General features: G+C 43.1%; 2 protein-coding genes across 5 annotated transcripts in view; one reads left to right on the plus strand and one right to left on the minus strand.

Annotated features, from left to right (window-relative positions):
• Positions 1 to 11,185, minus strand: part of TAF1A (TATA-box binding protein associated factor, RNA polymerase I subunit A) — a 21,970-nt gene extending 10,785 nt beyond the window's left edge. Inside the window, exons 1-8 of one of the 2 annotated variants that reach the window (XM_050316765.1) lie at positions 10,830 to 11,185; positions 9,167 to 9,336; positions 7,762 to 7,875; positions 6,271 to 6,469; positions 5,469 to 5,599; positions 4,459 to 4,617; positions 3,281 to 3,347; positions 1,646 to 1,766 (exon numbers count right to left, since the gene is read on the minus strand). In XM_050316765.1, the coding sequence (XP_050172722.1) occupies positions 1,646 to 1,766; positions 3,281 to 3,347; positions 4,459 to 4,617; positions 5,469 to 5,599; positions 6,271 to 6,469; positions 7,762 to 7,875; positions 9,167 to 9,336; positions 10,830 to 10,965 (1,097 nt within the window). In that variant the 5' untranslated portion in view covers positions 10,966 to 11,185. The remainder of the gene's footprint in view (positions 1 to 1,645; positions 1,767 to 3,280; positions 3,348 to 4,458; positions 4,618 to 5,468; positions 5,600 to 6,270; positions 6,470 to 7,761; positions 7,876 to 9,166; positions 9,337 to 10,829) is intronic. The other variant, XM_050316764.1, reaches the window with a different exon arrangement.
• A 3,473-nt stretch (positions 11,186 to 14,658) lies between these two features.
• MIA3 (MIA SH3 domain ER export factor 3) overlaps positions 14,659 to 20,268 on the plus strand; it is a 28,710-nt gene continuing 23,100 nt past the window's right edge. For 2 of the 3 annotated variants that reach the window (XM_050316761.1, XM_050316763.1), the window contains exons 1-2: positions 15,096 to 15,261; positions 15,960 to 16,093. In XM_050316761.1, coding sequence (XP_050172718.1) covers positions 15,102 to 15,261; positions 15,960 to 16,093 — 294 coding nt within the window. In that variant the 5' untranslated portion in view covers positions 15,096 to 15,101. Of the gene's footprint in view, positions 14,819 to 15,095; positions 15,262 to 15,959; positions 16,094 to 20,268 lie in introns of those variants that run through there. The other variant, XM_050316762.1, reaches the window with a different exon arrangement.

Raw genomic sequence — 20,268 nt, forward strand, 5'->3', positions numbered from 1 at the left:
TACTGAGATTGAAACACTAATCTAAACAGAAATAAGCTATTTTTTTAAAATCCCTGGCAACACTCCTGAGGCAGGAGGTGAACTTCAGCAGTCTTATTTAGATTTGTCAATAACACAAATTATGGTGTGAAATGAAGCAAGTCTTTGACTTTCGTGCCAGTTTGTCAATAGTAATATGGAAGTTTCTTCAAGTTTGTCAACAAATTAGTAGTATGAAGGGGTTGGTTTGTTTTTAGGGTAAGTTTGCATACTCAAAGACTAACTTATCCCAAACAGTTATTACTGTTATGCAATAACACCCTTTAAAAAGAATCACAGAATATGCTGAGTTGGAAGGGACCCACAAGGATCATTGAGTCCAACTCTAAACTGAGCATTTCAGAAGCAAAAACTCCTTCCAGTCCATCAAGGGAGCCTACAAGGAAGCTGGAGAGGTTTTTGCAAGGGCGTGTAGTTGACAGGACAAGGAGGAATAGCTTCAAACTGAGAGAGGACAGGTTTAGAACAGATATTAGGAGAAATTCTTCACTCTGAGGGTGGTGAGGCACTGGAACACGTTGCACAGAGAAGTTGTGGATGCCTCATCTCTGGAAGCGTTCTAGGCCAGGTTGGATGGGGCTTGAGCAACCTGGTGTACTGAAAGGTGTCCCTGCCCATGGCATGGGAGTTGGAACTACGCAGTCTTTATGGTCCCTTCCCAAAATATTCTAGGATTCTATAAAACTATCTGCAACAGGGAAGCAACATTCCCATAAAATGAGCAAGATGCCCACTATATTTCAAGACACTCTGAAGCTGTGTATTCAAAAACAAAAATGAAGGCAAAGTTAGAGTATCATACTACTTTACTAATTCTATGCAACAACACTCCTAGCTCTAATCCACCAACTTCTGAACTTAACAGCAGATGCTGTGCAGGTAGAGGTGGCAACAAAACAGTAGAATGGGTCAAATTCAGTGCCAAATTAATTTACTGTAAACATATAGGTCTTGAAACACACAACAGCCTGTTTGTTGGGTAAAATAAAGCCTAGACATTGGAGACCTTCTGGGTGCAGATTGTCAGAGATGGCTTCTTCTGAAATCAGAGGCCATGTCTGTCAGAGTTGGCAAAGACATCAATCCCCAGGCACGTTGGCTCAGATTTTAACAATACAGCCACCAGCTGCACCCTGTAAGTTACCACCATCACACAACCCACCAATCTGCACAGTTACCAGCCATGCCCCCAGTGCGGCCCAGCAGTTCTCAAACCAGCTTCAAACAATGCACATTTAAGAACAGAACAGAACAACCAACAACTTTCCTGCCCCAAAAGAGGGAGATTAGTGAAGGGCAGCAAATGCTACCCCAACATCTGAATAACTCTTCCTGCATAAAGATGTAACCTAGTAAAACAAAACAAATCAGAACACTACAGCTTTTCTCAGGCAATGCAGTACTGGAAATTTTGAATTCTCCTCAATACTTTCTTCTTCCCTCCCAACAAAAGCACACTGAAGTCAAGCAGTGCCACAGAACTCAGGCCAGGCAACTCTCCCCTTCACCAGAACCAAGAGAAAGGCTACGGAGGGACACTGTGTCAATTGCCAAAGGCAGAGACTTGATACATTTGTTTTTAGCCCATTGCATCAGAGATACTTACATTACAATTTGTTTCACCTGTCTTGTCAAGCAGCTCCACGCTTTCACATTTTCTTTCCAGCCAGCATAATCCAAGACCGCAAAAATAACTTCTAGCCCCAGCCGACGTTTTTTTCTTTTCTCTGAAAAAAGGTGAGGCTGATTAATTAATTACTTAAATCAAGATGAACTCATTAGTAACCAACAAGTGAAATACGGTTCTCCATCCTGCCTCCCCAAATGCTGCTCCTGTCCCCATTACTGAGGGTGCCCCCCATTGCCTTTTGCTGCTTCCAAGAGATGAAGTTAAGGAATACTTCCTGTCTCTAGAAAACAACTCACACCAGAGACACTCTGTCCCTACTCCCATCCTGCTCAAACACTGCTGACTCAAGAGGAACACATACAACACTCACTTATCACACACTGCCTTGCTTTTTCCAAGGAAATTGCTGTTTCCAAAGCTCACTAATCAGTGCCCCCAACTGGCACCTCTGTTCAATACATTCTTCCCATAGGAAGGGCACACGATGCCTCTGGAATACTTCAAATCCCAAGATGCCACCAAAAAAATCAAACCTGGGACCAAAATGACTCAAGTGGACATTTCACATAACTTGTTACGGGTCACCAGAGTTCTTAAAACAATACTTGACCTATGACAGGAGGTAAATGAGGGAAAAGTTATGTTTATCTGTATAAACATTTTCAAAAAATCAAGTTGTATTCATTAACTACGGAAAGTTAGCAAATGTGTCACAAATGAACAGAAAAAGGGAGGTTCCAGCCAAATGGTCTTTTTTACCCCCTTCCAACAAAGAATCACAGAATGGTTGGGGTCAGAAGAGACCTTAAAGATCACCTAGTTCCAAACCCCCTGCCATGGGCAGGGACACCTTCCACTAGACCGGGTTGCTCAAAGCCCCATCCAACCTGGCCTTGAACACTTCCAGGGATGGGGCATCCACAGCTGCTCTGGGCAGCCTGATCCAGTGCCTCACCACCCTCACAGTCAAGAATTTCTTCTGTAAACCTCTTCTAAACACACCCTCTCAGTTTAAAGCCATTAACCCTTCTCATATTAGAAAGGAGAACAATCTTCATTCAGGGGCATTTCACAAATCTGTTGACCTGCTGGGACATATCAGGTCACAATAAGATGGACAGCTTAGAATACAATTGATCAGCATGGAAAAAAGTCTCCAAATTGGAAGACCTTTCTACCAGCTCTAAGATAAAGCTCTCTTGATTAATCCATAACAATGAACTAAATAACAGATCCATCTCAATTCCTCTAGAAGAAAAAGAATAAATAAATAAGAGAACCCCCAAAACAAACAGAGACCCTGGAATTCAGAGTAGAGAGAGTACTAAAAAAAAAAAAAATAAATTATTTTTGAGATCCTGGCTGTGCCTTACAACAGTTTGCTTTGATCAGCCTTTAAAATGAGAAAGGCATTTGTTGACATAAGTTTGTAAATGCCTGCTCACACATTCAGTTTAAAGGTTTCTGTGATTGGAAAGATGGGATTTGGGTTGTTTTTTGGGTTTTTTCCTAACAAACAAAACTACTTTAAAAAGCAGAAAAGAGGGTGCAAGATAATCTAGAATAATATTCTGAAATTAACATAGATGAAAAGAGAAAAGGTAGACTTACTTGATTTTTGAAGCATGGTATTAAAGTCTATCATAAGTTCATGAGACGGAACAATATCATGCAAGATCTGAAAAATAAAAGGCAAAACACAGACACGCTGTTTTAATGTGAAAAAACTTTTGAACGCTTCTACCTGAACAAGAGAAGCACAGGCTTGAGAATTCTGGGTGACTAATTCAGAAAATTAAGCAATTTAGTACCTTACTGCCTTGGTGTAAAGAACGAGTGTCTAGGTCCATTCTGCACATCTGTGACACTACTCTGAGACACAATCGATGAAATACCTTGACAGCTGCTAAAAAAAACCACTGCATGTGGCAAATACAACATGGATTGAAGCCCAAATCCAGAAGGCAATGTCATTTTCTTCCCAGGCCAGTCCTAGCTGCCCTGTCCACTGCTCTGTGCATTGGATCGGTGCCTGGACCTATCAAACCGGTTCTTTGATTCGTCACTATTTTGTAAGAGGCTAGTGTCTGAAGCCACTGCTAAAAAAAGCCCTGAGAAGATGGAATTGTATACATACACCCCACAGTTTAAAAGCCTAAACTTTATAAAGCTGTTTTTAAACACCACCTGCACTAACGAAAGCACATTAGTGCCATCAAGTGGCAACACAAACTGCTTTAAAACACTGTTTGCAAGCAGTACAAAGACCAAGGAGCGTGGGCAAGGAAAGTAGAAATTTAAGAGCAACTGTACAAAAGCTTAGTCAAGCAAGGCCTTGCCTGCCAACAACCAGCAGATATTAACTTTTATTTTAGCTTTAATGCACAGCTCATCAAAAACAAGCAGAGAAACTAATTGCTAGACAGGATCAATATGTGAAAGAGCAAGCATCTAATAATTTCTACAATATTGTGAAGGTCCAACTTTAACAGAAATCAATGCTTGTTATGTACAAGACTGCTGATACAGACTTGTAGGACCATGTAAATACGTTCTCTGAGCTTGCTCACTGACTTCAAGAAGTGATATGATGTATCAGTCAAAGGCAAAGCAAGAACCGGAATTCCAAGACAGTAAAGGATACTGCTCCTTCCTCTAACTCCCCTCTAACCCTCTGCTTCCCACAAAGAATACAACAGGGTAAATAATGTGACAGAGTTCAAGGGAACCAAAGTGTCAGCATCACCCAACACGAATGACACAGACTGTATCTCCCATGGAACACACACCTTCAGTGCAGAGATGAGCGACTTCTTTGACTCGCCCTGTCTCTTCAGGAACTGGTAGAGGTAGACATGAGCATTGGGATTGGCAGGAAACTTTGAGTTGTAGGCATATTCATTCAGTACTTGGCAGGCTTCATTATGGTCTCCATAGAATTCCAACATCTAGGAAAAGTTAAGCCTGTCATTAATTTGCCAGATATATGCAATCAAACTCCTACAACCCATTTGGCACTGCCACAGAACTATCCAACATCAAAATTTGTATCTAAGAGTGCAGCATATTAGGTAAGATTAAAAACAGTGTATTTTCATTTTACTGACTACTCTCATGCCAGAGACACAAAAGTTCATACACAGAAGCTACTACATGAGAAAATTCCTTAACACTTCATTGTGAAGGAATTACTAGCACTTGCTCTCTGGAAAGAGAGCCTGCCATGTCTTAAAAAGGAGAGAACTTGGCGGATGCCAGCACCAAGGAAAATTCCCTAAGATGTGCTTAGAGAAGTCAGAGCTTATCAACATTGACAAACAGTAAATAATTCCAAAGAGATTTTAAGGTTAACTTTATTTCTTAGTTACAAATTCTAAGCAGATATTTAAAAAACCCAAACCAAAACATAGAGGGGCTGCACGTTTGGCGCCTCTAACATTTAATGTATCCAGAAAAAACACTGCCCTGCCAAAAAACAGAGAACTTGTTTTCAAGAATTCAAACAAAAGCAGCTATGCTCTAATTTCTGTAGCACCATGAAAAAAAAAATATGGAAGTTCTTTGTCTATTTCTTTCTCTTGACAATGCACAGATAAAGTCCTTTTTGTACTCTGTGCAGGTTCTGCAGTTCTACCAAGAGTAAACTGTGCTCTATAGCAAAGCCAGTGACATACACATACAAATGTGATCCTTTTATTTAAAATATTTTGTTTTCACCCACACATACATAAAGAAGCTGCAGACAGGCATCTTTATGAAACTTAGGCAAAAGAAATACACGTGTGAAACATGCCCTTACGTCCACATAGCATTTCACAAAGAGATCCCAGACTCCAGGTATTTTAATAATCTCCTTCAAGTTCACCGCTGCCTTCCGAAAGCAACTGTGCATTTCCTGTTCAACAGACAAGTCTGCAAATCCATCTGCACCTACCAAAACACCAAAGAATGCCACAAAGTTAGTTAAACAGGGACTTCAGTAAAGATGCCTCAGTTTTCTCAGTAACAAAACAAGAAATTTTCACTGCTCTTCAATCAAATTTATTACCCTGCAATTTCGGCTTATGGAGCATGATGAGCAGCAGTCCGAGACTCAAAGATGCTGCCAGCACAAGGTCCATTAACCAAATCCAACACAGCTTTCACAGAATCAAGTAGAGATCCAATCTAACACACAGGTATACACAGAATTAGATGTGACACACTTGTAGCAACTTAGGTATCTTTAAATAAACGGAAGTTCAAACACAAGTTTTGAGGGCTTTGCTATCACTCAAAATTTGAGCAGCAGTCAAGCAGTTGCATACCCATTAATCCACTGCTTTAAGTGAATAAATTTCTTTGACGCTAATTGGTTTTATTTCACACTGTCTGGATACAAGAAATGTGATTCAGGGGGAGAAAAAAGTTTTGGAACAGCCTTCCAGGGCACTTCAGAAAGATGTGGGTCAGTGTGCCATTCTGGTACCACCATCACTGCTCTTATAGAATTACGTACCAGCCACACCATCAAATGCTGAAGGAAAAGGTGTCATTGCAAACCCTGGTGTCTGCATAAGCCAGCAAGCTGAAGTCTACATCTCAATCCAAAAAACACTTACCATGCTCTAAGAGGATGTTCTTCTGCTTAGACCAGTTATAGTAGTCCAGCAGTCCCCTGTAAGCCTGAATCAGTTTCATTTCTTTATCCTGAATGGCTGTTTGTTCTCCAAACCTCCAGCTTTCTGCCAGGGACAGGTTTTGGTAAGCTTCATCTATTTGCCCATTACAAAGGAGATGAAAGACATGCTCCAAGCAGACCTGCAATTCAAACCGTCCAAACCACAGCATTTCACACCTCCAGTTGAGAGATTTTCGGCAATACAGCAAAGTTCTACACACATGTGTAGCAAAAGAGACTTCCTGACATGCACAAAAAAATATTGCCAACACAGTTAATAAAGTATTTTAATCAGAAGTTAAAATATTCTTTTATCCAAAAAGTATCTCTACAAAGAATTTTGGAGAGAAAGGAAAGAATGGGAGATCACAAGTGTCACTGTGGGGAGGGAGATAAGCCAAGAACCTACGTATTTTTTTCTGTCTGAAGATGCTGGAGAAACATTAGGAATTAAAAGCATATCTGATATACAAAGATACTTTCTGCGCCACAGGTTTAAATTCAGTCTTTTCCCTTCCCAGGGATACCTTCTCAGGAAAAGGGCTGAAGCACTGGAAATCTGTGGGGCAGAAAGCCACCCATCAAGTGGCAGACACTCAGTGGCACTGATCAAGGCAGCAGAAAGCAGTTGTCTCACAAACCTGCTTGTCTTCAACAGGTGCTATACCAGTTTCAGATCTAGAAATGACGTGAGGAAACCCAGTTGGGTTGCATCTGATGATTTTTCATTTGTCTACCCAACTGCAGAGCATCTGAAAGAGGGATGTCCTACCACGCTATCAATGATTGTTGATTAGGCACTGGTTCAAAGACTAAAGCTCCACTTAACTTTAGCAAACTCTTGTACAGAACTTCCTTTGAAGACCTTTAACAACAGAATGAAAGACAGAAGCACCATCCCAAGCCCAAGGAAACCAAGACAGTATAGGTTTGAATGAGCCACCCCAGGAAAAAAACCTACAGCTGAGTGACACAGATGTGCACAGTGTACTGTTGTACAGTCAGATCAGCTACTCGAAAAGTGAGATGGTAACGATGGCAACATTTAAGTACAGGTGTTTAGCCAGGAGCACAGTGGTCAAATTAAGGAGGGAAACAAAACTTGGCAGGTGTTAACCTGTAATTAGAATGTCATTGGGGCATGCATGAAAACTAATTTAACTGTTTCAAATTCAAATTGAAAGCTTAATTAAAGGGTCTAGGCACTTCTAAGAACTGACAATATGCATCTGTGATCAAATATATAGACCAAAGGAGATAAAGATATAAAATAATATTAAAATATCATGCAGTTGGTAACTCAAATGTATTATCTTCTTCTTCTTTTGGCACTAATGTCAGTAATATATTTCAAAAGAGAGGCTCAGAAACCAATATTCTATAAGTGTTCAGGTAAATGTGGGAAACCATCAAGACTGCTGTAAGTACTCACCTTCAAATACCTTTTTACTCCTAAAGTTTTCATCTGTTCCATGAAGCAGTTGAACTCTTTCATGTTGCTATGGGAATGATGGCACAGAATTTCAGTTCCTATTCTCCAAATCATCTATGGGTGGGGAGCAAGAGATTCAAAAACAACCTTAGCACAAAAATGGCAACAGTCACCTTATACACAGTCTTATCAAACCTAGTTACTGTAGCACATAAAAAAAGGTACAGTTGAATTGTGAATAAAAAAATAATACTAAGTATTATCTACTGTTACAGTAACTTACATATTCATCTCATAACACTTTTACAATCATTCAGTGGGTGCTTCATAATTGCTCGTTATAAATGCAGCACTCCAGCAAAGCTCATGAAAACTGCATTGTCAGAAGGTTCCTCTCTCCTGTCACTGAAAAATTATGTTCTCCTTTGACGTGATCCCACTGAGACACAAGATATACACAGCTCTTTGAACTTAGTAATAAAAATGATTTCCAATTACGTGTAGCTTCCCATCTACATGCACTTGTTTTCAAGGTCTGCAAGTTAGCAATATTCAAGTACTCCATTTCTTTAAAAGCTCTGATCCCTTTCCTTCCACTTGCTTCCATCTCAGTACCTGCAAGGAGTTTTGCAAGTACTGGAAGAGCCAGTAACAACCTAAATAAGCCATTAACTTTCAAACAGATTCTGACTGATGTCAGTGCCAGAGGCAAACACGTTCACTGCTTTTCCATTTTAGAAGACTACTTTAAGCTGACTTTTCATAGATACACTCCTGATGGAATTATTTTATACCAAGCCAAGTTTTCATCTCTTGTGCTGAAAATCTGTGTTTAAAAAAAAAACAACATCACCAAAACAAACAAGAAACCCCCACGCTAAACCCAACACAACCCCATAAAACCACCCTGCAAGCCCAAAGAACTTTCCAGGACTGCTGAGTGCCCTGCCAGGAAAAACACTGCAGATTCTCAGCACCCTTGAAACGAGATCTCAGCAGAATTAAGCTCTGGTAAGATGGGTTAAACCCTCAGCAGAAGCATGTCTGTGCAGGGGCAGGCTTTTGGTGAGTAATTGGACAGCATTTGCCTTGAGCACTTACAGTGAGGAGGTCGGGTGTACTTCCCGCAGCCTGCCACTCAACAGCTTCTACATCAACATCTGAAGAGTTGCTCATTTGCTTTTGGAAGTTTCAATGTCTTTATTTTCTGGTCTAGTTTATGAAAGTTGCATAATTTTTCAGGTCTTACCCGCAAATTTTCTTTTTTTTTTTTTTTTTTTTAATGAAAAAAAATCAAACCTGTGATTACTTAGTGAAGGCAAATGTTGGTCCTAAAGTGTTAGAGATACTGCTTGAAAGTATTTTTTCAACAGCAAAAGAACCCAGATAAGGGACATGGACTTACCTCTGACGGACCGACGGGTTCTCTGGAATAGTCCTTCTCTAGTGACTCAACATAGAAGGTCAGAAACTCTGCAGCCCTTTTCCACTGCTTTTGTAGCATGGCATCCTGAAGGTAACTTAGACAGGCTTCCTTGCTCTTCTTGAAGTTCAGTTTGTGTTCATGGGAAGATGCTAAACAAACAAACAAACAAACAAACAAACAAAAGATCAACCGAGCCCACAACTGTTACTTATTCAGATGATAATGTGCCCTCCGTTTCAGTATCTTTCTTATATAATCTTTCTTGGACACTATAGAAAGTGATCTTAAGCTCCGTGGTTTTGAAGATAGACACACCTACAAGTCCACAGTAAAGCAAAACTATAGGAAAAGCTGAAAATGTAACATGAAATAGCATTTTCTACAAACAGCACACAGCTGCATGCACTTAAAACAGTGAAGAGCCAATTATTTCACAATACTGCTCTACCAGTATTAGAAGCCCACAGTGCTTTGATAGCTTCACAGCACATTTTGTGATATTTTGGGAACGACTCTCTTCACTTACTAATCATCATCTAAGTTTGTGATGCCACTGTGCTGAAGATCTGCATACATGCATACAAACAGGCCATTCTAGTGCCAAAGGCTATGCAATTCCCACAAAGATAAATGTAGAGAATTATTCTCTTTTGAGTACAAAAGAGACCATTTAGCCTTCTTACATGAATAGTGTTTCAACTTATGATGTTGAAACCAGCACTTCATTCCCAGGTCTGTTTAAAAGTGGCCCTACAACAATGCTCATCCAGAAAAGCCTTCTGCAAGGCACATGAAGAGTTTACCAAGACACCTCCTGCCTGGATGCTGTAGGCAAAGGAATTACTTAACTTAGCCAGCATTTCAGTTATCACAGAATCACAGAACTGTTAGGGTTGGAAAGGATCTCTGGAGATCATCCAGTCCAATCCCTCTTGCCAAGGCAGGGTCACCTCTAGCACATGACACGGGAACTCCCCCAGGTGGGTTTTGTACGTCTTCAGAGAGGGAGACTCCACAACCTCCCTGGGCAGCCTGTTCCAGTGCTCTGCCACTGTCAATGTAAAGAAGGGCTTCCTCATGTTGAGGTGGAACTTCTTGTGTTTTAGTTTATGGCCACTGCTTCTCATCCTGTCGCTGGGCACCACTGAAAAGAGTGTGGCACTGTCGTCTTGGTACCCGCTTTTGAGATATTTATATGCCTTAATGTGATCCCCTCTCAGTCTTCTCTTCTCCAGATTAAACAGGCACAGCTCCTGTGGTCTCTCCTCATAAGAGATGCTACAGCCCCCTTATCACGTTTGTGGCCCTCTGTTGGACCCTCTCCAGCAGCTCCTTGCCATTCTTGTACTGAGGAGCCCCGAGCTGGACACAGCACGGCAGATGTGCCTCGCCAGGGCCGAGTGGAGGGGCAGGATTCACCTCCCTGGACCCGCTGGCCATGTGCACTTTCTAACGCACCCCAGGACATCACCTGGCCGCACGGGCACACTGCCGGCTCATAAAACAACTAAGGCCATTTTCGAATCTCTTTCTCCCGCTAACAGGCGATCTGGAGAGCAGGAGCTGAAATCCGGTGCCATCGTCCCCACCGCAGCACGAAGGAGCTCACAACGAGAGCCCGCGCAGCCAGCGCCGCCCTTACCCGGCTGGTGGGGGAGCGCCGGCAGGAAGGGCAGCTGCAGAGGCGGCTGCAAGGCGCTCCCCGCCGGGGCGCCGGGGCTCCTCCTCCTCCCCGCCAAGGCCTCCTCATCCTCCTCCTCCTCCAGGAAGCTGTCCATGGCGCCGCGGGCAGCCCGCCACCTCCTCAGCTCATCCGCAGCGGGCACCTCCCACCTCGTGGGGCAGGATCCGTCGGCCAAGCCGATCCCGGAGGATCAGCTCGGGCCGGGCGGGCAGCGGCCGGACCTGCCCCTCACGCCGGCGATTCCCGGCAGGCGCGCGCGGCACGGGCGGGGCGATCCCGGCGGGCACCCGCGTGCCGAGGGACGTGGAGCGGCTCTGCCGCCATGACGGGACAGGGGGGCGGGGCACGGCGCTGCGCGTGCGCGCCGGGAGAGGCGGGCATGGCCGCCGCCATGAGGGAGGAGCGCGCTCCGTGTGCCCCGGGCGGCCGGGGGAGGGTGCGCTGTTCCTGCTTCCCTCTGCCCATGGAAGGGGGAAAATGGAGAATGCCGGCCAAGGGTGAAGCAGGAGGGATGGGGAGCGGCACGGGCGGGTAGCTCTGTGTGTGTAGTGGTGTGGCAGGGAGGTGTTTAATTCTACACGTAGCACCAACATTACTAGAGCCCTGACTCGTGCACTGGTTACTCTCAAAGTGACTTAGCGAGGTCCTGTTGTCACTCTTTCCATTAGCTGTGTTGCTGCTTTTCTGGTAGCTTGTAATTCGTCATGTTCTACAGAAGCAAAGGACTCCCAGTCAAAATCCTGAGCATTGTAGAGCAACACTGTTGCCTATGCCCCCGCAGAGTACCTGGATTCTGGGAATCTGCCTCAACCACAGATTCTGGTTTGTACAAGTTTGTACTGGGACTTGTTTCTTTAAACCACTTGTAGCAACTGAGTTTTTCGTGGATGTTTTGAAGTGGGTAAAGTCCAGTTTTCTGTGTACGATTTTACAGAGGTTTTTCAGAACAGCTCTAAAGTCGGAGAGTGTGTAAACAATCAGCTGGCTCGGATTGAAGGTTCATGTAATGCATGAACTGGTTCAACTGTGATCAATAACGTGTATCAGGAGAACGGTACAAGGCAGAACACTTGTTTGCAGCATATAAACGCTGAACCTCAGTACTATACCTTAATATGGCATTTAATAAATCCGTGAAGGGATAACAAGTCTCCCTTTACTTTTTCTGTATTTTTAATCCTGTGTTCTTCCAGTATACAACCAGCATTTCAGTTCATAAATATTTTGTATTATTAATTGATAATTAACTTACTGGACTAGTGATGATAAACTGTTATAGAGCACCACCTCTCTAAGACTGTCATCTTCTTTTACTGTCTTTTATAATTGGTACCCTCTGTGAGTATCTATCTCATTGATCCTTGGTGTTCCCCAAGTGTGATGGCACTTCCTACAACATTTCTGATCTTTTATTCTGTCAGTTGCCTAATTTCAGTGTCCAGCTTACCCCACTTTATTTGTAAAAGTTTTCACGTTTGCATAGAAGGATGTTTACATTTGGCTTGTTATTTTTATTTTCTTGTGTCATATGTGAGTGAGAGTCTTTGCAGATTCTTAGATAAACTTAACCAACTGATCTTGTTAGTGGGTATCAGTTATTTTAGTAGATATTTGAGCGCAAAATAGATAGGAGAACTGCTTTGTAACTGTAGATTCCCACAAAATGTTAGATTTCACATGTACAGTGGGGCTACTCTCATAGTTGAATACATCTCTTTCCAACATTGGGGCTGAAGACTGAAGAAAATTTTGCCTAAAATATCTAAATTGAACTAAGTAAAATATTTCTGGTTCATGTCACACACTGGGGAAAGCTGGGCACGTTAATAAGTGGGTGTGCTTTTACTCTGAAATACTTGAAATGGTTGGGAATGCTGGACGGTTGCAGTGGTGATCTTGTGTATACATACTGGCTGCTCGATGCTCGCTGTTGCACAATAAAGGCAATGACTTATGCAAGAACTATGGGATCTTTTTTTGTTTCACATCTCCCTTTCTTGCCCTTGTCTTTATGACCAGCAGATACTGTTACCTTATATCTTGGTCTTTTAATAAAGATAAGCTTGATAACTTTGTACTGATGGAAAATTACTAAACAGCTTTTTTTTCACAAGAGATTGGACCTAAAGGTGTGGGCATTAGAACACAAGAAATATTAGTGTTGAGGGGAAAATGCCTGTCTTTCATTCGTACAGTCATCATAAAACGTGACTTGAATTCATCTGTTTTTATATTGTAAATTGTGACAAAATTCACTTTTAGATTTTCTGAGTTAGGCTTTCCTAGAGCTTTTTATTAACCAATATCAGCGATGGCAAATAGGTATCACCTCATTTTATAGGAAGTAAAACACAAAAATGTCAAAAAAATTACAGGGGGGGGGCTACAGCCACGATAATGCACTAGGCCTGGAGAACATATATAGGCACTGGGTGAATGAATTATTGCATTCCTGTAGCATGTGGATCCTCAGGATGGACAGGCAGGATGGCCAAGGTCGGCAAAGAGGTACCAACACTTCACTGCAGCACTAAGGAAGACACCTGTTTCTACCTTGATACTTTTTCCTAGCGTGATTAAAACATTAAACTGCACAAGACGGAGGCTGTAAATTAAATGCTTACATACTTTTCAGAGATTACATAGCAGTAACTAAACTTGGATCTCAGGCCCCATATGATGGAGAAATGAAAGTGTGTAGAGCAAAAAATCAATAGTCATGAGGATGGGATAGGAGCACATGCGATTAGCAGTGGTGATGGCTAACTCTTGAGATGTAACATTTAGAAGGGCTCTTAAAAAAACCCCTCAGCTGCCCAGAGTTGTCCTTTGACATTCACAAAAAAAAAAAAAAAAAAGCAGGATCATTCACCTTGACTATGAGTTCAGCTTAGTGCCTGCTCATTTTGGGAGCCGCTTCAGAATTTGCCCTTTGGAAAGTTAAAAAAAAATAAAATTAACCAGCAAGAGGACTCTCTTACATTACCTGTCCCTTCTTGGCTGTGTCTTTTAATCTCTTCGTCCACTCAGAGGCTGTGCTGATTAACATGAGACTGAAAAAAAGGAGGGATAAAAAGGTTTGGGTTTTCAGCTGTACATTAGCATTGTAACTTCTTACTGTCATCCTGCTATTTTAGATCGCTAAAGCAAAATGAAAGTGATGGATGTGAAGAAAAGGGAATGGTAACTGAAACCGTTTTGGAATTCTGTGATTTCATGATTCTCTTCTGCTCTCCCCCATGGAGCTGTGCAGCTTTCCTTCACCAGGACTGCTTCTGACATGACAACTTCCATTCAAAGCAGAAGATTGTAAAGGCCAGAGAACAGCAAGTTCAAGCCTGCGTAACCAATTGAATTCACATTGTTGGTGATTTTGATGAGAACTTTGAAACACTAGTGCATTTAATTCGCATTAACTACTCACTGTTTTGGTGCTACTGTGTATATAATAAGCCAAATTCTTCTGCTCTCAAAACTTTGGAACATGGAACATTTTGGGATCGTCTCAAACGTGTCAGACTTGATGATCCCTGTGGATCCCTTTCAACTCAAGATATTCTGATTCTGGAAGGGCAGGCACAGATGTACGCAAGCTTTCTGTTTGCAAACATTCAATACTTAAAATGTATCAGCAAGTGGAAGCTGCAGTTACAGAAGGGCAAGGATGGGCCTGGTGTGAAACCCTGACTTTCCCCAGTGGAACCACGGCTGAGTGAGTTCCGACGCCCGCCTTCACCGCAGGTGTAACCTCAGGCTCTCGGAGGTCACCGAGGGAGGTGACGGCTGCTCCTCCACAGCGGAGATGAGAACTGCTCGGCGGGGCAGCCAGAGGGATGTTCGGGTCTGTCGTATCCTTACAGGGGCCATCTTCACCCTTCCTGCCCTGCGGCCAGGCCGCTGCGCCGCTCGCTACTCCAGCGATTCTCTGCTAGAGAGACCCGCTATTAGTAAGCCCAAATAGGAGGCAGGACCTTCCCTCTTCTCTCCCCTGCGGGGCGAACCTGAAAAAGAGCCTGACTCCTGCCGGGCGCGGCGGCAGGGATCGGGACGGGGATGGGGATGCCGCCGGCAGAGAGGGAGGGTCCGTGCGCTGCCCTCCTCCTCCCGCCGCGGCGGCGGCGGGGCCGCGCTCATCCCTCCCCCGCCACATCGCCCTCCCGCCGGCGCTGCTGACGTGTCTGCTCCCTCCCTCCCTCCTCCGTCCCTCCTTCCCTGCCGGCGCCTGCCGACATGGCCGCAGCCCCGCCGCCGGACCCGCGGCTGCTGCTCGCCCTGCTGCTGCTGCTGCCCCCGCCGCCCCTGCGCTGCTGCTCCGCCGCCGCCGCCGCCGCGCCCGACCTGGGCCGCCGCTTCGCCGAGCGCAAGCGCTGCGCCGACCCCGAGTGCAGCAGTGAGTGGGGGCGGCGGGGGAAGGTGGTGGTGGTGGGCAAAGATGCCTCCCAGAGGCGCTTCCCAGAGCCCCCTTCCCCCAGCTCCCTCCTGGCTTTGGCACGGAAACCGGGGAGAATCGGGAAAACGGGAACGCGGCGCCCACGCGCGCCGTTCCTCTCCCCTTGGCCAAGTTTTCAGGTCCCCGCAGCTCCGTGGTTGTGTTGTGGGTTTTTTTTTTTTTCCCTCCCCTGCAAAGCCCTCTCGTGTTAAACCCGCTCTCTGGGTGTTCTCTGTGCGTGGGATAATTTCAGGACTTGATTCGCTGGGACGTGGATGTCGTCTTTCTAATTTAACATTAATAATTAGCTTCATAGTGCCCCTCAGAAATGTAATTCTCCAGTGCTTCGTCAAACGCTTGTCTTGATCAGAATACTTGCCTTTTTTCTTTTATAACTAAATATAACTATTTAGTTATATTTTAAACAGAATAATTATAAATATAACTATTTAGTTATATTTTCTATAACTAGCTTCATCTGTTATTTTAGCTATACTTTCACTTAAGTTATCTCTTCACCCAATCTGGAAAAATAGGAAAGCGGTGCTTGCAGGCAGGTCTTGTTTACTGCCAGTTGGCAAAGTCCCTTTTAACGAAACCGGTGTATTATTACTATTATTTTTTTAAGTAGTACGCTTCTCTTTGTTTTCTTTGGACAGTGTTAATGTGCCGAGGGAAGGCAATGAGGGATTTTAAAGGTCCAGATTGTCGCTTCGTAAATTTTAAGAAGGGAGAAGCGGTGTACGTATATTACAAACTAATAGGAAAATCAACGGAGCTTTGGGCTGGAAGTGTAAGTACTGTAAAGCATTTCTTTTGCTTGCTCTTCTTGGAATCTGTTTTTCTTCCTTTTGCTTTGTAAGAGAATGCTTAGAGTTTTGAATATGGCTAAATAACACAATGAATACCGTTTTTTCCTGAGACCAGTGGGAAATGGGATGCGGTTGTGAAAAACGGGCAACATTAATGTGTGGTAAAAAATGTTAGAAAACTGCTTTTGTGTTGGAAACCTCCCATTGCAGCACTGTTAGTGGTGGCCATGGGCCTGTCTGGAAGCTGAGCCTCCCTTTCCACCTAGGGAGGCTTGAGCCTGTGGTTGTGTTTTCCTAGGACGTGGTCTTATCCTGCTCTCTGTAATCCTGCTAAAGATCGCTCCATGTACATGTTTTAATTGCTTTTCTCTTCCTACTATTCATCTGCAGTTGGAGGAAAAAAAAGGTAGTAAAACTAAAAAGGATTAGGGTAAATTTGATTTTTTTAAAAGGTCTGTCTCTCTCTCAGCTGCACTGTAGCAGCTTGGAGAGTAGTGGCCTTGTCTGAGTCAGCGTCTTTGGGCAATCTGAGAAGCTTCGGCTAACGGAAAAAGAACATCCCCATACTTGCAGTTATTTCATAGAAAACTCCTCTTGACTTTCATAAGCACCTTATTTGCCTGACAGAAACAGAACTGAGATACCCCAGAGGAAGAGCAGTTTCTGTGGGCTTCCCTTGAAAATGCTGGCAATCTAGAGCTGGCTTAAATCTAGTCCCTGTTGCCTCCTCCCCGTGTATAACCTTCTTTGTGTCCAGATTGTTTACTATAACCTTCTTTGTGTCCAGATTGTTTACTTCAACCTCCTTTCTTACTCTGATCTTCCCAAGAGATCAGAAAGTTGGGCCAGTGGTCCAAGGTGCTCGAAATCACACCTGGGTGTAGACTGTGGGACTAGTGGTTTAGTGAAACTCAGGATGTATCACTTTCTGTAACCACTTCAGGCTGGGCGTGGATAGCCAAGCTCTCAGTAGGAGCTGAATCCAATTAGAACTATACAGAAGAGAGTAGAAAAACTGTAGCACGTGGTTAAAGAAGAGTTTATAATTGTATCATGCTGGTAATTCCCTCCTGACATGTACTGTACCATAAATAATATGGTTAATTAGCTGGTAGAGGTTTCCAGGGCTGCCGGTTCTTGAGACGCGGAGTAGCAGCGTGGGGCCAATTTTGCATCTACTAACGAGGTGTAATGCAGGCTGCAAGATCAGACAGCAGGGTAAGGTAATTGCCGAGTTAATATTCAGTTGAATTATTCACTGATAGGAAGCTCATGCAACAGTTAGGTGTGTCTCCAAGTTAAAAGGATGTTTGCTTTGAGTTTAACGAGTAAAAGCCAAAGCTGGCAGGTCTGAAAGAATTGCAAAGCTCCATTTTATTTGTTGTCATTTTTCAACTGTGTTACACTATTTTCAATGTTCCTTTTAGGGCTGTGCTGACAGACTGATTTCTTTTAGTTGGTGGCTATAACCATTATTTCTTTTTTTGCCCAGTTTGTCTGATTGCTGCTGCACTAATTGTACCACTGCAGCAATCAGTGTGGAAGCGCTGCAGCAGGGTCAGAGGTGCCTGCCCTTGCATGTTGACTCTGCCCCTGTCCCTGACTCCCAGATAGCACTGGGGTTTCTCTCCTGCAGTGTGACTTCCCATGCCAGGTTTGGCTGGGCAGCTTGATTTATGCAGACCAGCCGTGCCTGCTGTGTGCAGTCTTGGAGCTAGGGGGAAGCTGCTCCTTGCTAATTAAAAACAGGCTACCCAGTGAGATCTGCCATCAAACAAATTCCAGTGGAAGGCATTTTACCTTCTGCCACAGCCCTTTTGGGATCTCGTCACGTCGCTTCATGTGGGCTTTGTGGGCATCCTTTGATCCCGTGCATCTGCCCTGCTGCCTTTTTCCATTCCCCAAAGTTTTAGGGGTAAAGGATTTGTTAGGGGCTAAAAGAAACTTTGAAATCAAGGGATAACTGGGATTCTGATCTTCAGGTGTGGGCAGAGGTTAGAGGAATGCGTGTATGAGAAGGTTCAACCAATGCAACCTTATTTCAAACAAGTTGTAAATACAGACTCTGATCCTGAAATCGATTTGGAGGAGCTATGAGAAATTCAACAGTATTTCTCACCTGAAGAGAGATGATCTGATAAGAAAAGGAGCCTTTCAGCAAGGCTGAAAAATCTATAGCAGTTAGGTCTGGGCTTTATTTGCCTTCGCTTTCCTAATTCACTCCACCCTTTTCAAGCCATTGTTGATTATGTTTTTTATTGCCCTGTGCCAGCAGACATGTTGCATTTTGATAAAATAGGTCCCTTATTTTGTGTTCCCAGTCTTGTATACTTTATTGTTTACAGAGCACACACGTTGGTCATTTTGCAAGTGAAAAAATTCTGCAACCTAGTTGTATATTCTATACATTATATAGCATGCAGTTTTTAGCAGAGCTATCTAAACCTCATTAATAAAGCAAAACCAAATGCTTGGAAAATACTCTATGACCATTATTTAGTAGTAATTTTATTTTGTGAATTTCATGAATACATCAAGTCTCCTCTTCAGCATCAACCTTGTGTTGCTTACTCCCTCAAGCTGTTATGTAGACTCTCCTCCTATGCATTTCTCCTGCACTCTGCCCTCACTTTAGCAGGGTCCAGAACTCCCAGAGTAATTCAGGTAATTCCAAGTAAAAAACTGCTTTTTAACAAAACCTTTTTGTCAAATACACTTTAGGATTGTTATTTTATCTTATGGCAAAGGGATGAACTTCATGCCTGTGATTTAAGGTCGAGAAAACTATTTCTGGCTTAATGTTACAAGAAATGGACTTGTCTGCAGATTGGGGCTTTTTTGTGTGGTTGCCTTTTGGTTTGTTTTTTTCTTTTGTTTGTTTGTTTTCAAATCTTGTACATAGCTTAGTAAAAAGGAAGACAGGAGGGGTAAATTTAAAGTAAGAGAGGAAGACAGAGTATGTTTGGAGGACCAAGAGGATTAGGGAAATTCTGTGTTTTCTTAGCAATGCCAGCACTCAGCAAGGGCAAACCAAATGAGCTGATCTTTGCCCAGTAATGTTCTGCAGTTTTAGGTACCTGTGATGCCTGTACTTTAGGGATGTGGGCTGTAAGACTAAAAACATTTGAACCTCGTCTTTCCCAGCTGTCTGTTTTCTGGTAGGTGTTGTGAGGATCTGGCTTCTTGGTCAGTGAATCTGCTGCAGCTGCCTGTCACACGTGGGCACTGGTGGGGACAGATGCTGCACACACAGCTACGTGTTTTGTCCATGCACAACACTTCAGCTGGAAAGAGAGTGGAAATGAAAGATGCACTTTTTTTCTCCCTTATTTACTTGGCATTCACAATGCTTCTCCTCTCTCAAGTCTGTAGAGAATGAAGAATGTTTCCTTTATTTGCACAATGAGGCATTTTTTTCCCTTACAAGAGAGGACTTGTAGGGAGAGAAGCAGATGAAATTTTGGGCATGCAGGTCCCATATGGCTCATAAACCACAGAAGTGGCAAACTGGGTCACTGCAGAGGACTTGTATGGTCAGCAGCTTGGATTGCAATAAATGAGTTTCCAGTTGTGATGCTTGATTATAATGGGAGTCACAGAGGTTAGTAAGAAGACTACTTTGAAGCTTCAGCTTTTGTTTTCAGAAGGATTGCTTAAAACTGGAGTAGAAGTTTGGGGAGAAAAACAAGCCTATTTAGAGTAAAACTGTAGTATACCAAGCAAGGATGAGCTTTTGATTTGACTTGGCAAAATTAATTTCTCATTCCTGGTAATTCCCAATAATAAACCTGTATATATTATCTATTTTCTGTATGAGAGTATATGTGTTTGCAAAAGGTGGGGAGGGAACAGTTTTTTTTTTTTAATATACTTGTAACTAACCTCAGAGATATCAACTATGGAAGGCAAAATTTGAATGAGAAATAGTAAAGAAAGGAAGTCCTATAATACATCAGGGCTTACTTTGCTTGCACATCAAAACAAACACCCCCAAAAATTATTAGCATATATTATTTACTAGATACTAATTCCCTCTCTTCTTTTTTTTTTCTATGGTATTGTAAATCCAGAAAACTACAACTCAGGTTAACCTATTTCAGTGCAATCAGTTTAACAATACTTATATCTCTGTGTCCCTAATTGTTTTGACATAACT

The sequence above is a fragment of the Myiozetetes cayanensis genome, unplaced genomic scaffold, assembly GCF_022539395.1.
Source record: "Myiozetetes cayanensis isolate MyiCay16 unplaced genomic scaffold, myiCay2020 scf2-11, whole genome shotgun sequence".
Taxonomy (NCBI): Eukaryota; Metazoa; Chordata; class Aves; order Passeriformes; family Tyrannidae; genus Myiozetetes; species Myiozetetes cayanensis.